Source organism: Saccopteryx leptura, chromosome 7 (genome assembly GCF_036850995.1).
Source record: "Saccopteryx leptura isolate mSacLep1 chromosome 7, mSacLep1_pri_phased_curated, whole genome shotgun sequence".
NCBI lineage: Eukaryota > Metazoa > Chordata > Mammalia > Chiroptera > Emballonuridae > Saccopteryx > Saccopteryx leptura.
Window position 1 is genome coordinate 56,092,835 of NC_089509.1, and position 14,033 is coordinate 56,106,867.

Sequence of the window (14,033 nt, forward strand, 5' to 3'; positions counted from 1 at the left end):
AGAAGTCCATAAAAAATACTGCTGTTAATTATATGTGTTGTTCCTAGCCACTTTGATGTTAGTGATTTTTTTTTAGTGTTGATTTCTGGATACTATCTAAGTGCCAATGAGTGATAACCATTTCTCTGATAGAAAAATTGGTATGCCCTTGTGTGTTATATGACAATAATCACATACTCAGTGGCTAACAGTTGGAATACAAATTCTTTCTGCAGATTCATTTGCGGGTTTATGAAGTGTGTTACAGTATTTTCCTTATAGCCTAGTTTTTAGCATTTGCCAACATTTGGAATTTTGAACAATTACACTGTGATGTGTGCAGTTTTGCAGGTATAAATATGAACATATAAGGAAGGACAGATAAACTCTCTCCCCTTTTTTATTTCTAAGTATCAGACATAAAATTGAACTGATATTGAATAAATTATACTTTTTCAAATGATAAAGTTGAAGAACTTTATTATTTAGGTTGATTCAGTCATATCAACAAGACAAATTAAAAAGTATTGTTTAACCTAATGACTGAGATATATTATAATGCTGTTCTTACAGAACCAATTTGGAGCTTGAATTAATTCATCGAGGAGGCAATTTGTGTTCAGGTGGTGCAAGCGCAGCTGGCAAAAGGTCCTGTTTAAGTAAGTATTAAAGAGTGGTAAATTAAAAAAATATTCTATGTTATTTTTGAAAGCATATGCAGACAAAGTGATCTTCTGGTGTATTTTCAGTTTCTTTTTATGCTATATATGATCAGTGTTAATAGTAATTATATGCTTTAAATGGTTAATCTTGAACTTAGAAGAATCATATGCATATTTAGCTCTTTCTATACTGTGATTACTCTGTAAATATTTGTCATACTAATTGATCAGATTTACATTGGTTCTAAAACAATATATTATTCTCAGCTATAAAAAAATAATCCTTGGGCTTGAATTTTTATATTGTCTAGATTTAAGAAAATATTTTTATAATGACAATTTATATTGCCTACAGATTCCTTTCTATATAGTAGCTGCTGTTAACTAAGAAAGGTATTTATCCTCTATTTTGATATGCACATTAAAACATATTAAAATAGTGTTTACTTTTATTTATGAATATACTCTATATTCTAAAATGGCCTGATTATTTAATACTTTTTGTAAGGATGTAGTGGAGAGAAGTGTCATTTGGATCTTAAAGTAGACTTTGCATGAACATGGTTTTGATGCTATCACAAGTCATTGTTTAGAGAATTGATGTGAATACAGGGAATAAGATTATTTAATGTCAGGTGTAACTATTGGTCCCAAATCACTGGCGTTAAAATATTAATGTGAATGATACAGGAAATAAAAATTGTTTAAACATAATGTATTCTTTTGAAAATGAATATATTTTATTAAGTGCTAAAATATTAGTAATTATTAAAATTATAGTACATAATTGATTTAAAAATATATATACATTATTTTAAAAGGATATATGTGATTTTAGGACAATTTCAAAGCAAAGGACTTACCAAAAACACCTTGAAGTTTCAAACATCAAGATACAAAGTTATGTGAAATTTCAACTGAGTTACTTTTAAAATTCTTCCTAGTTATTTAGATTTTGATATTTTATTTTGGGTTATCACTTGATTTCTAGAAGTTTAAGGTTTTAAAAGTTATTTTTTACTTAGTGTTTAGTATTTAGTGACCCCTTGATGTATATAGTTAAGCCCTATTTATACCCAATGATTTAGTATATAGTTTAAAGGGGAAGATGTTGATACATAAGAGTTTTAGCTTGTAGTCTGTTTGAATTGGCAGGAACTATAACTTTACTTATATAGATTATTTTTGTTTACTTATTGATAAATGATGTTTAGCATTGGCTGATAATAGTTAAAATACTGTTATATTACAAAGGGGTAAATGAAGGAATGTCAGTTTTATGTTCAAAACTCTACTTTTTTATTTTTTTTTCCTCTTAGGTACTTAAATTTATCCAGAGGTTTGTAAATGATGAATTTATTCAGAATCCTAAAAATGGTAGTAAAATTGTAGCAGCAAATACTTCAACTATTACACTTAATTTAAATTTAAATTATTACACTCAATTTTAATTTAAATTATTAAATTGATAGTTACTTCCGAACTTTTATTTCTTTTTATTTCTCCCTGTAGTAAATAAGAGATTACATTATCCCAGTATAGAAAAGGCATGATAAAGCTCATTCTAAATATAAGTTAATACCATTTTGGGTTTTCTTTTCTTTCCTTTTTTTTTAATCAATTGTTCTTTTTTCCCCCAGCTTTATTGAAGTGTGATTGACAATGAAAAAAATATATGTATTTAGGTTGTACAACAGTGTTTTTTATTTTTATTTTTCTAATGATTAATGATTATTCAATTGCTTATGCATTATTTATCCTAATATTAAATAATGTATGTATACATAAGTCATGTATATAGAATATATTGTATGTCATATGAAACCCCACCATTTTGTAAGTGTATAAACTTACTGTATTTGTTATTTTGTTTAAACTTAACTCACACCTAATTTAAGTTGAACACTAGAACTTAATTTGATGGTGTTTTATAGGATCTTAGATCAATTATCTCCTTTTTTCATCTTTCAGTAGAACTTTAATGGTACTATAAACAGAAATTCTGTATTTTCTTTAGATACTCTTTATAAGTCGGTCTTCCCCTTTCTTGTTCTTTGGCTCTCCATTACCTCTTAAATATTTTATTTAAAACTTTTAAAAATTAATTTTTTTTTCACAAATTTATTGGGATGACATTTGTTAATAAAATTATATAGGTTTCAAGTGTACAATTCTATGATATACCATCTGTATATTGCATTAAAAATATTTTCCATAATATTTTGGAGTAACAGTGGGAAAATGCTCCACTAATTAAGCAAATGATAAGGGAAATTCCCTATTTGGAATAATATTTCATCACAACTCTTTGATGAAATTGAAGATGAGTTTAGTCAAAGATTTAGTAAATTTTGTCTGAACAGTTTGATTAATATCTGATAGATAATTTTGGACACACACACAGGTGGGAGGAGGAGTCCAAAGTGGGGGTAGGGAGAAGATTGTTCTTATAACAATGAAAGCAGAAAATGTTACTGGCAAATTTACACTGAGTAATCAAAATAAAATTGTGTACTTATATATTTAAGCAGAATTTGTAAATACTGAGCTAAAATGACCAGTATTTAGTCAAAATAAAAGTTTATTCTTAAATATATGTCTGGAAATTTTTCCACAGTAAAGAATGAGAAAAAAAAATTTCTTACATGAGAAATGGAGGGGCAGAGACAGACTCCCACATGCTCCCCTACTGGGATGCACCCAGCAATCCCCTTACCAGGGGATGCTCTGCCCATCTGGGGCTATTGCTCCATTGCTCTGTTGCTTGGCAACTGAGCTATTTTAGCACCTGAAGATAGACCATGGAGCTACCCTCAACACCTGGGGCCAACTTGCTCCAACCGAGCCATGGCTGTAGGAGAGGAAGAGAGAGAGATATATAGAGAGAGACGAGAGAGGGGGAGAGATGGAGAAGCAGATGGCTGCCTCTCCTGTGTTTCCAGACGAGGAATCGAGCCTGAGACTTCCATATTCCAGGCCAATGCTCTACCACTGAGCCAACTGGCCAGGGCCAAGGATGAGCAAAATTAATTCACATAGCAGCATATTATTGTATTTTAATAATACCTGAAATCTGTAGTTTTTAAGTTTGTAAAGTACTTTCACATAAATAATTTCATCTTTAGAGTGACAATTTGAAATAGGTGTTCTGTCTTTTTTATAGAAAAGGAAACTGAAGTTCAGAGTGATTGCTTTACCAAGTCATACAGCTGAAAAATGTCAGAGCTTGCACTTGAACCCAGCTTTTGTGAATCTAAATTCAATTATGTATGGCATATCTTTTGCTCTTAAGTGTCCCAAAGATACTCAGAACCTTTAATAACTTTTACCCATGGGCTTAGTCAAGGATATCCTGCTGTTCATTGTTGCCTTGGGACCTGTCCAGGCTTTACCACACTAACCCTCTTGTTATCTTACCTGTTTCCTTATAGAGAAATTGAGATTTTTCTCCCTGTGGTAATTCAGTGAGTCATTTGGCTAGTTGAGATTTTTTTTTCATTGACAATTATTTAACCATTGGTAATTTCACATATAGGACTAAACCCTTGATCTGAAAATGCAGACCCAATTAAGTTTACTTTAGGAAAAAAGAATTTTTTTTAAGTGAGAGGAGGGAAGATAGACTCCCACATGTGCCCTCACTGGTATCCACCTGGCAACCCCAGTCTGGGGCTAGTGCTCGAATCATCCAAGCTATCCTCAGCACCCAGGGCCAACGCTCAAACCAACGGAGCCGCTGGCTATGGGAGGAAAAGAGAGACAGAAGGGGGAGAGGGAGGGGAAGAGAAGCAGATGGTTGCTTCTCCTGTGTGTACCCTGACTGGGGATGAAACCCAGGACATCCTCACACTGGGCCAACACTCTATCCACTGAGCCCACTGGCCAGGGCAGAAAATTTTAATAGTGGTAAAATTTAAACTAGAACAAATTTATAAAGGTCTTTAGGACAATTCTCTCTTTTATATGTATCCCTGTCTTAATGACTAATATGAATTATACTAAGAAATAATCTACCAGTTCTCAATTTCTTACATGTTTTCAAATAACTGACAAAGATGCAGAATTTCCAAGTTCAATGAACATCTGTTCAAAAGCATTTAAAAAAGATTTTCACATGTAAAAACTTTGGGTTTAGTTTCCTTAAGTAAATATTCCTGAAATCGTAAAAATTGGCATAATGTTGTTTCATGTGTATGGATGGTACTCATAACCATACATGCAAATCTTTAATTTTACAATAAAATTAGAATTATATTTTTATTTTATAGATTTTTTTGTGTAAAATAGTCTTACTTTAAAGTTGAAGACTATAGAAAGTATTGTTAAATCTTAGTTTTTTGTTCTAGCTGAGACTTCTTATGAAATCTTAGTTTTATTTATTTTTTAAGGACAGATTAGTCTTTCAGTGGTGTTTTCTGTTTTAGTAATGATATGTCTGTGTTGTGATTAAGCACATGATAGACAATATCTTAGACTTGTCACAGATGTAAAGAAAGAATTTGGAGCCCTGGTCAGTTGGCTCAGCGATAGAACATCGGCCCGGTGTGTGGAAGTCCTGGGTTCAATTCCTGGCCAGGGCACACAGGAGAAGCGCCCATCTGCTTCTCCACCCCTCCCCCTCTCCTTCCTCTCTGTTTCTCTCTTCCCCTCCCACAGCCAAGGCTCCATTGGAGCAAAGTCAGCCCGGGCACTGGGGATGGGATGGCCTCTGCCTCAGGCCCTAGAATGACTTTGGTTGCTACGGAACAACACCCTAGATGGGCAGAATATTGCCCCCTAGTGGGCATGCTGGGTGGATCCCGGTCGGGCACATGTGGGAGCCTGTCTCTCTGCCTCCCCTTTTCTCACTTCAGAAAAATACAAATAAATAAATAAATAAATAAAATAAAAATAAAAAGGAAGAAAGAAGGAAAAAATTTGGTTAGGTATTTCAGAAAATAGACTTTGTTGTCCCAGAGAAGTTGCTAGAGCAACCAGCATGGGGAAGAAGGTAGGAGCAAGTAGGTCAAGCACTACTGTAGTAGAGTTGAGAGGTCAGTTCCTGTAGAGGCAATGAAATTAGGGCTGATTAATTGGCCTACATTTTGGTTACTGTGCCACTGTGTTATTATGACAGAAAAGGAAGAGTATAAATTCATAAATTTTATGCTTCTATATTATGATTTTTATAGGATTGTTGGTTTGTTCCTACAATATTCAGTATAGTTAAAAAATCCCATTATATATCAAGCACTGTGCTAACCTAGGAAGTACAAAGAATAAAAGACACAATTGTCTTTTTCTAGGAGAACTCACAATCTAATAGAGAAGTACAAGTAAAAAATAATTACAGGGCTGTATAAAAAGTGCTAAAATAGTTAACTTAAGGTATAGAGAATGCAGAAAAGTAAGGTATGATCACATCTGCCTCAGGTATATTAGAGAAAACTACAGAAATGTACTTGAGCTGGCAATGAATCTGGTTTGCTCTGAAGACAGGAAGGTACCATTGTAGGCTGAAAGAATAGTTTGCAAAAACAGAGACAACATGATAGGATGGGGAAGTAATTGGGAAGGAGAGTAGGTTAAAAAATAAACCTGAAAAAGAGGATGAGTTAGCTCATGAAGGGTTTTCTGGGCCTGTTTCTTCAGTGGTTCACCATCCAGTGATGAGATAATGAGAGTAGATTTATTGTTTACAGGTATTGGAAGAGGGTGATACAACAAATTTAAAGCTGAGAGTACTCTTTTGAATAATCCAGGTGAGAAATGGTATAGCAGTGGGGTAGAGCAAAGGAGGATGGATTACAGGAGGCAGAATTACTAGGATTGGTAATTAGCTGCTGTAGAGGGCAAGGACATGGGAGATGACTGTCCGTCTTTTCCTTGGATGTTTGAATGGACAGTGATGTCATTCACTCAAACAGGGATTATAAGAGGAAATGAACATTGGAGCTGGATTGGGTTATATAATCAGTTTAGTTGTGGTTATATTGATTTTGTGGTGTCTGGAACATCTGAGGTACTAGAGAAATGTGTGAGTGGTAAGTATTGGTAGAGGTGGAAGTCCAGCTTATGTGAAGTAATGTGTGTAGAATGAGAAGGAATGAGGACTAAGAAGGAATCCTTTTCCATTCTTAGGGAGAACGCCATCTGTTAGGGTTTAGTAGAGGAAGAAGAGCAGGTACAGGTAGCTGACAAGGCACTGGGGGAGAACCAGGGAAGAGTGGTACTGAAAGTTCAGGGGTGGAGAGAGAAGAGAGTTAAAAAATATATGTTAATAATTTTATAGAGTGTTAGTTTTATGTAGAGGCCTAATGTTTCTAAAATAGTCATAATCTCTAATTTTACTTATAATATCTCAAATTTATTACTTGAAGTTTATTCTTAGAAACTATATATATTATACTTCAGTAATTTGAGATATTATAAGAATTAGAGATTATACTATTTTAGAAACATTAGGCCTCTACATAAAACTAACACTCTATAAAAATATTAACATATATTTTTTAACTCTCTTCTCTCTCCACCCCTGAACTTTCAGTACCACTCTTCCCTGGTTCTCCCCAGTGCCTTGTCAGCTACCTGTACCTGCTCTTCTTCCTCTACTAAACCCTAACAGATGGCGTTCTCCCTAAGAATGGAAAAGGATTCCTTCTTAGTCCTCATTCCTTCTCATTCTACACACATTACTTCACATAAGCTGGACTTCCACCTCTACCAATACTTACCACTCACACATTTCTCTAGTACCTCAGATGTTCCAGACACCACAAAATCAATATAACCACAACTAAACTGATTATATAACCCAATCCAGCTCCAATGTTCATTTCCTCTTATAATCCCTGTTTGAGTGAATGACATCACTGTCCATTCAAACATCCAAGGAAAAGATGGACAGTCATCTCCCATGTCTTTGCCCTCCACAGCAGCTAATTACCAATCCTAGTAATTCTGCCTTCTGTAATCCATCCTCCTTTGCTCTACCCCACTGCTATACCATTTCTCACCTGGATTATTCAAAAGAGTACTCTCAGCTTTAAATTTGTTGTATCACCCTCTTCCAATACCTGTAAACAATAAATCTACTCTCATTATCTCATCACTGGATGGTGAACCACTGAAGAAACAGGCCCAGAAAACCCTTCATGAGCTAACTCATCCTCTTTTTCAGGTTTTTTTTTAACCTACTCTCCTTCCCAATTACTTCCCCATCCTATCATGTTGTCTCTGTTTTTGCAAACTATTCTTTCAGCCTACAATGGTACCTTCCTGTCTTCAGAGCAAACCAGATTCATTGCCAGCTCAAGTACATTTCTGTAGTTTTCTCTAATATACCTGAGGCAGATGTGATCATACCTTACTTTTCTGCATTCTCTATACCTTAAGTTAACTATTTTAGCACTTTTTATACAGCCCTGTAATTATTTTTTACTTGTACTTCTCTATTAGATTGTGAGTTCTCCTAGAAAAGACAATTGTGTCTTTTATTCTTTGTACTTCCTAGGTTAGCACAGTGCTTGATATATAATGGGATTTTTTAACTATACTGAATATTGTAGGAACAAACCAACAATCCTATAAAAATCATAATATAGAAGCATAAAATTTATGAATTTATACTCTTCCTTTTCTGTCATAATAACACAGTGGCACAGTAACCAAAATGTAGGCCAATTAATCAGCCCTAATTTCATTGCCTCTACAGGAACTGACCTCTCAACTCTACTACAGTAGTGCTTGACCTACTTGCTCCTACCTTCTTCCCCATGCTGGTTGCTCTAGCAACTTCTCTGGACAACAAAGTCTATTTTCTGAAATACCTAACCAAATTTTTTCCTTCTTTCTTCCTTTTTATTTTTATTTTATTTATTTATTTATTTATTTATTTGTATTTTTCTGAAGTGAGAAAAAGGGGAGGCAGAGAGACAGGCTCCCGCATGTGCCCGACCGGGATCCACCCAGCATGCCCACTAGGGGGCAATATTCTGCCCATCTAGGGTGTTGTTCCGTAGCAACCAAAGTCATTCTAGGGCTGAGGCAGAGGCCATCCCATCCCCAGTGCCCGGGCTGACTTTGCTCCAATGGAGCCTTGGCTGTGGGAGAGGAAGAGAGAAACAGAGAGGAAGGAGAGGGGGAGGGGTGGAGAAGCAGATGGGCGCTTCTCCTGTGTGCCCTGGCCAGGAATTGAACCCAGGACTTCCACACACCGGGCCGATGTTCTATCGCTGAGCCAACTGACCAGGGCTCCAAATTCTTTCTTTACATCTGTGACAAGTCTAAGATATTGTCTATCATGTGCTTAATCACAACACAGACATATCATTACTAAAACAGAAAACACCACTGAAAGACTAATCTGTCCTTAAAAAATAAATAAAACTAAGATTTCATAAGAAGTCTCAGCTAGAACAAAAAACTAAGATTTAACAATACTTTCTATAGTCTTCAACTTTAAAGTAAGACTATTTTACACAAAAAAATCTATAAAATAAAAATATAATTCTAATTTTATTGTAAAATTAAAGATTTGCATGTATGGTTATGAGTACCATCCATACACATGAAACAACATTATGCCAATTTTTACGATTTCAGGAATATTACTTAAGGAAACTAAACCCAAAGTTTTTACATGTGAAAATCTTTTTTAAATGCTTTTGAACAGATGTTCATTGAACTTGGAAATTCTGCATCTTTGTCAGTTATTTGAAAACATGTAAGAAATTGAGAACTGGTAGTAGATTATTTCTTAGTATAATTCATATTAGTCATTAAGACAGGGATACATATAAAAGAGAGAATTGTCCTAAAGACCTTTATAAATTTGTTCTAGTTTAAATTTTACCACTATTAAAATTTTCTGCCCTGGCCAGTGGGCTCAGTGGATAGAGTGTTGGCCCAGTGTGAGGATGTCCTGGGTTTCATCCCCAGTCAGGGTACACACAGGAGAAGCAACCATCTGCTTCTCTTCCCCTCCCTCTCCCCCTTCTGTCTCTCTTTTCCTCCCACAGCCAGCGGCTCAGTTGGTTTGAGTGTTGGCCCTGGGTGCTGAGGATAGCTTGGATGATTCGAGCACTAGCCCCAGACTGGGGTTGCCAGGTGGATACCAGTGAGGGCACATGTGGGAGTCTATCTTCCCTCCTCTCACTTAAAAAAAATTCTTTTTTCCTAAAGTAAACTTAATTGGGTCTGCATTTTCAGATCAAGGGTTTAGTCCTATATGTGAAATTACCAATGGTTAAATAATTGTCAATGAAAAAAAAATCTCAACTAGCCAAATGACTCACTGAATTACCACAGGGAGAAAAATCTCAATTTCTCTATAAGGAAACAGGTAAGATAACAAGAGGGTTAGTGTGGTAAAGCCTGGACAGGTCCCAAGGCAACAATGAACAGCAGGATATCCTTGACTAAGCCCATGGGTAAAAGTTATTAAAGGTTCTGAGTATCTTTGGGACACTTAAGAGCAAAAGATATGCCATACATAATTGAATTTAGATTCACAAAAGCTGGGTTCAAGTGCAAGCTCTGACATTTTTCAGCTGTATGACTTGGTAAAGCAATCACTCTGAACTTCAGTTTCCTTTTCTATAAAAAAGACAGAACACCTATTTCAAATTGTCACTCTAAAGATGAAATTATTTATGTGAAAGTACTTTACAAACTTAAAAACTACAGATTTCAGGTATTATTAAAATACAATAATATGCTGCTATGTGAATTAATTTTGCTCATCCTTGGCCCTGGCCAGTTGGCTCAGTGGTAGAGCATTGGCCTGGAATATGGAAGTCTCAGGCTCGATTCCTCGTCTGGAAACACAGGAGAGGCAGCCATCTGCTTCTCCATCTCTCCCCCTCTCTCGTCTCTCTCTATATATCTCTCTCTCTTCCTCTCCTACAGCCATGGCTCGGTTGGAGCAAGTTGGCCCCAGGTGTTGAGGGTAGCTCCATGGTCTATCTTCAGGTGCTAAAATAGCTCAGTTGCCAAGCAACAGAGCAATGGAGCAATAGCCCCAGATGGGCAGAGCATCCCCTGGTAAGGGGATTGCTGGGTGCATCCCAGTAGGGGAGCATGTGGGAGTCTGTCTCTGCCCTCCATTTCTCATGTAAGAAATTTTTTTTTCTCATTCTTTACTGTGGAAAAATTTCCAGACATATATTTAAGAATAAACTTTTATTTTGACTAAATACTGGTCATTTTAGCTCAGTATTTACAAATTCTGCTTAAATATATAAGTACACAATTTTATTTTGATTACTCAGTGTAAATTTGCCAGTAACATTTTCTGCTTTCATTGTTATAAGAACAATCTTCTCCCTACCCCCACTTTGGACTCCTCCTCCCACCTGTGTGTGTGTCCAAAATTATCTATCAGATATTAATCAAACTGTTCAGACAAAATTTACTAAATCTTTGACTAAACTCATCTTCAATTTCATCAAAGAGTTGTGATGAAATATTATTCCAAATAGGGAATTTCCCTTATCATTTGCTTAATTAGTGGAGCATTTTCCCACTGTTACTCCAAAATATTATGGAAAATATTTTTAATGCAATATACAGATGGTATATCATAGAATTGTACACTTGAAACCTATATAATTTTATTAACAAATGTCATCCCAATAAATTTGTGAAAAAAAAATTAATTTTTAAAAGTTTTAAATAAAATATTTAAGAGGTAATGGAGAGCCAAAGAACAAGAAAGGGGAAGACCGACTTATAAGAGTATCTAAAGAAAATACAGAATTTCTGTTTATAGTACCATTAAAGTTCTACTGAAAGATGAAAAAAGGAGATAATTGATCTAAGATCCTATAAAACACCATCAAATTAAGTTCTAGTGTTCAACTTAAATTAGGTGTGAGTTAAGTTTAAACAAAATAACAAATACAGTAAGTTTATACACTTACAAAATGGTGGGGTTTCATATGACATACAATATATTCTATATACATGACTTATGTATACATACATTATTTAATATTAGGATAAATAATGCATAAGCAATTGAATAATCATTAATCATTAGAAAAATAAAAAAAAAACACTGTTGTACAACCTAAATACATATATTTTTTTCATTGTCAATCACACTTCAATAAAGCTGGGGAAAAAAGAACAATTGATTAAAAAAAAAGGAAAGAAAAGAAAACCCAAAATGGTATTAACTTATATTTAGAATGAGCTTTATCATGCCTTTTCTATACTGGGATAATGTAATCTCTTATTTACTACAGGAGAAATAAAAAGAAATAAAAGTTCGGAAGTAACTATCAATTTAATAATTTAAATTAAAATTGAGTGTAATAATTTAAATTTAAATTAAGTGTAATAGTTGAAGTATTTGCTGCTACAATTTTACTACCATTTTTAGGATTCTGAATAAATTCATCATTTACAAACCTCTGGATAAATTTAAGTACCTAAGAGGAAAAAAAAATAAAAAGTAGAGTTTTGAACATAAAACTGACATTCCTTCATTTACCCCTTTGTAATATAACAGTATTTTAACTATTATCAGCCAATGCTAAACATCAATAAGTAAACAAAAATAATCTATATAAGTAAAGTTATAGTTCCTGCCAATTCAAACAGACTACAAGCTAAAACTCTTATGTATCAACATCTTCCCCTTTAAACTATATACTAAATCATTGGGTATAAATAGGGCTTAACTATATACATCAAGGGGTCACTAAATACTAAACACTAAGTAAAAAATAACTTTTAAAACCTTAAACTTCTAGAAATCAAGTGATAACCCAAAATAAAATATCAAAATCTAAATAACTAGGAAGAATTTTAAAAGTAACTCAGTTGAAATTTCACATAACTTTGTATCTTGATGTTTGAAACTTCAAGGTGTTTTTGGTAAGTCCTTTGCTTTGAAATTGTCCTAAAATCACATATATCCTTTTAAAATAATGTATATATATTTTTAAATCAATTATGTACTTAATTTTAATAATTACTAATATTTTAGCACTTAATAAATATATTCATTTTCAAAAGAATACATTATGTTTAAACAATTTTTATTTCCTGTATCATTCACATTAATATTTTAACGCCAGTGATTTGGGACCAATAGTTACACCTGACATTAAATAATCTTATTCCCTGTATTCACATCAATTCTCTAAACAATGACTTGTGATAGCATCAAAACCATGTTCATGCAAAGTCTACTTTAAGATCCAAATGACACTTCTCTCCACTACATCCTTACAAAAAGTATTAAATAATCAGGCCATTTTAGAATATAGAGTATATTCATAAATAAAAGTAAACACTATTTTAATATGTTTTAATGTGCATATCAAAATAGAGGATAAATACCTTTCTTAGTTAACAGCAGCTACTATATAGAAAGGAATCTGTAGGCAATATAAATTGTCATTATAAAAATATTTTCTTAAATCTAGACAATATAAAAATTCAAGCCCAAGGATTATTTTTTTATAGCTGAGAATAATATATTGTTTTAGAACCAATGTAAATCTGATCAATTAGTATGACAAATATTTACAGAGTAATCACAGTATAGAAAGAGCTAAATATGCATATGATTCTTCTAAGTTCAAGATTAACCATTTAAAGCATATAATTACTATTAACACTGATCATATATAGCATAAAAAGAAACTGAAAATACACCAGAAGATCACTTTGTCTGCATATGCTTTCAAAAATAACATAGAATATTTTTTTAATTTACCACTCTTTAATACTTACTTAAACAGGACCTTTTGCCAGCTGCGCTTGCACCACACACTGAACACAAATTGCCTCCTCGATGAATTAATTCAAGCTCCAAATTGGTTCTGTAAGAACAGCATTATAATATATCTCAGTCATTAGGTTAAACAATACTTTTTAATTTGTCTTGTTGATATGACTGAATCAACCTAAATAATAAAGTTCTTCAACTTTATCATTTGAAAAAGTATAATTTATTCAATATCAGTTCAATTTTATGTCTGATACTTAGAAATAAAAAAAGGGGAGAGAGTTTATCTGTCCTTCCTTATATGTTCATATTTATACCTGCAAAACTGCCACATCACAGTGTAATTGTTCAAAATTCCAAATGTTGGCAAATGCTAAAAACTAGGCTATAAGGAAAATACTGTAACACACTTCATAAACCCGCAAATGAATCTGCAGAAAGAATTTGTATTCCAACTGTTAGCCACTGAGTATGTGATTATTGTCATATAACACACAAGGGCATACCAATTTTTCTATCAGAGAAATGGTTATCACTCATTGGCACTTAGATAGTATCCAGAAATCAACACTAAAAAAAAAATCACTAACATCAAAGTGGCTAGGAACAACACATATAATTAACAGCAGTATTTTTATGGACTTCTAAAATTATAGTTTTATGAAAATACA

The 14,033-nt window shown here is 33.6% G+C and overlaps 1 protein-coding gene across 1 annotated transcript in view; it reads left to right on the forward strand.

Annotated features, from left to right (window-relative positions):
• Positions 1-14,033, forward strand: part of UBR3 (ubiquitin protein ligase E3 component n-recognin 3) — a 236,238-nt gene that overhangs the window by 171,352 nt on the left and 50,853 nt on the right. The window contains exon 30 of the mRNA XM_066345546.1: positions 553-638. Coding sequence (XP_066201643.1) covers positions 553-638 — 86 coding nt within the window. The remainder of the gene's footprint in view (positions 1-552; positions 639-14,033) is intronic.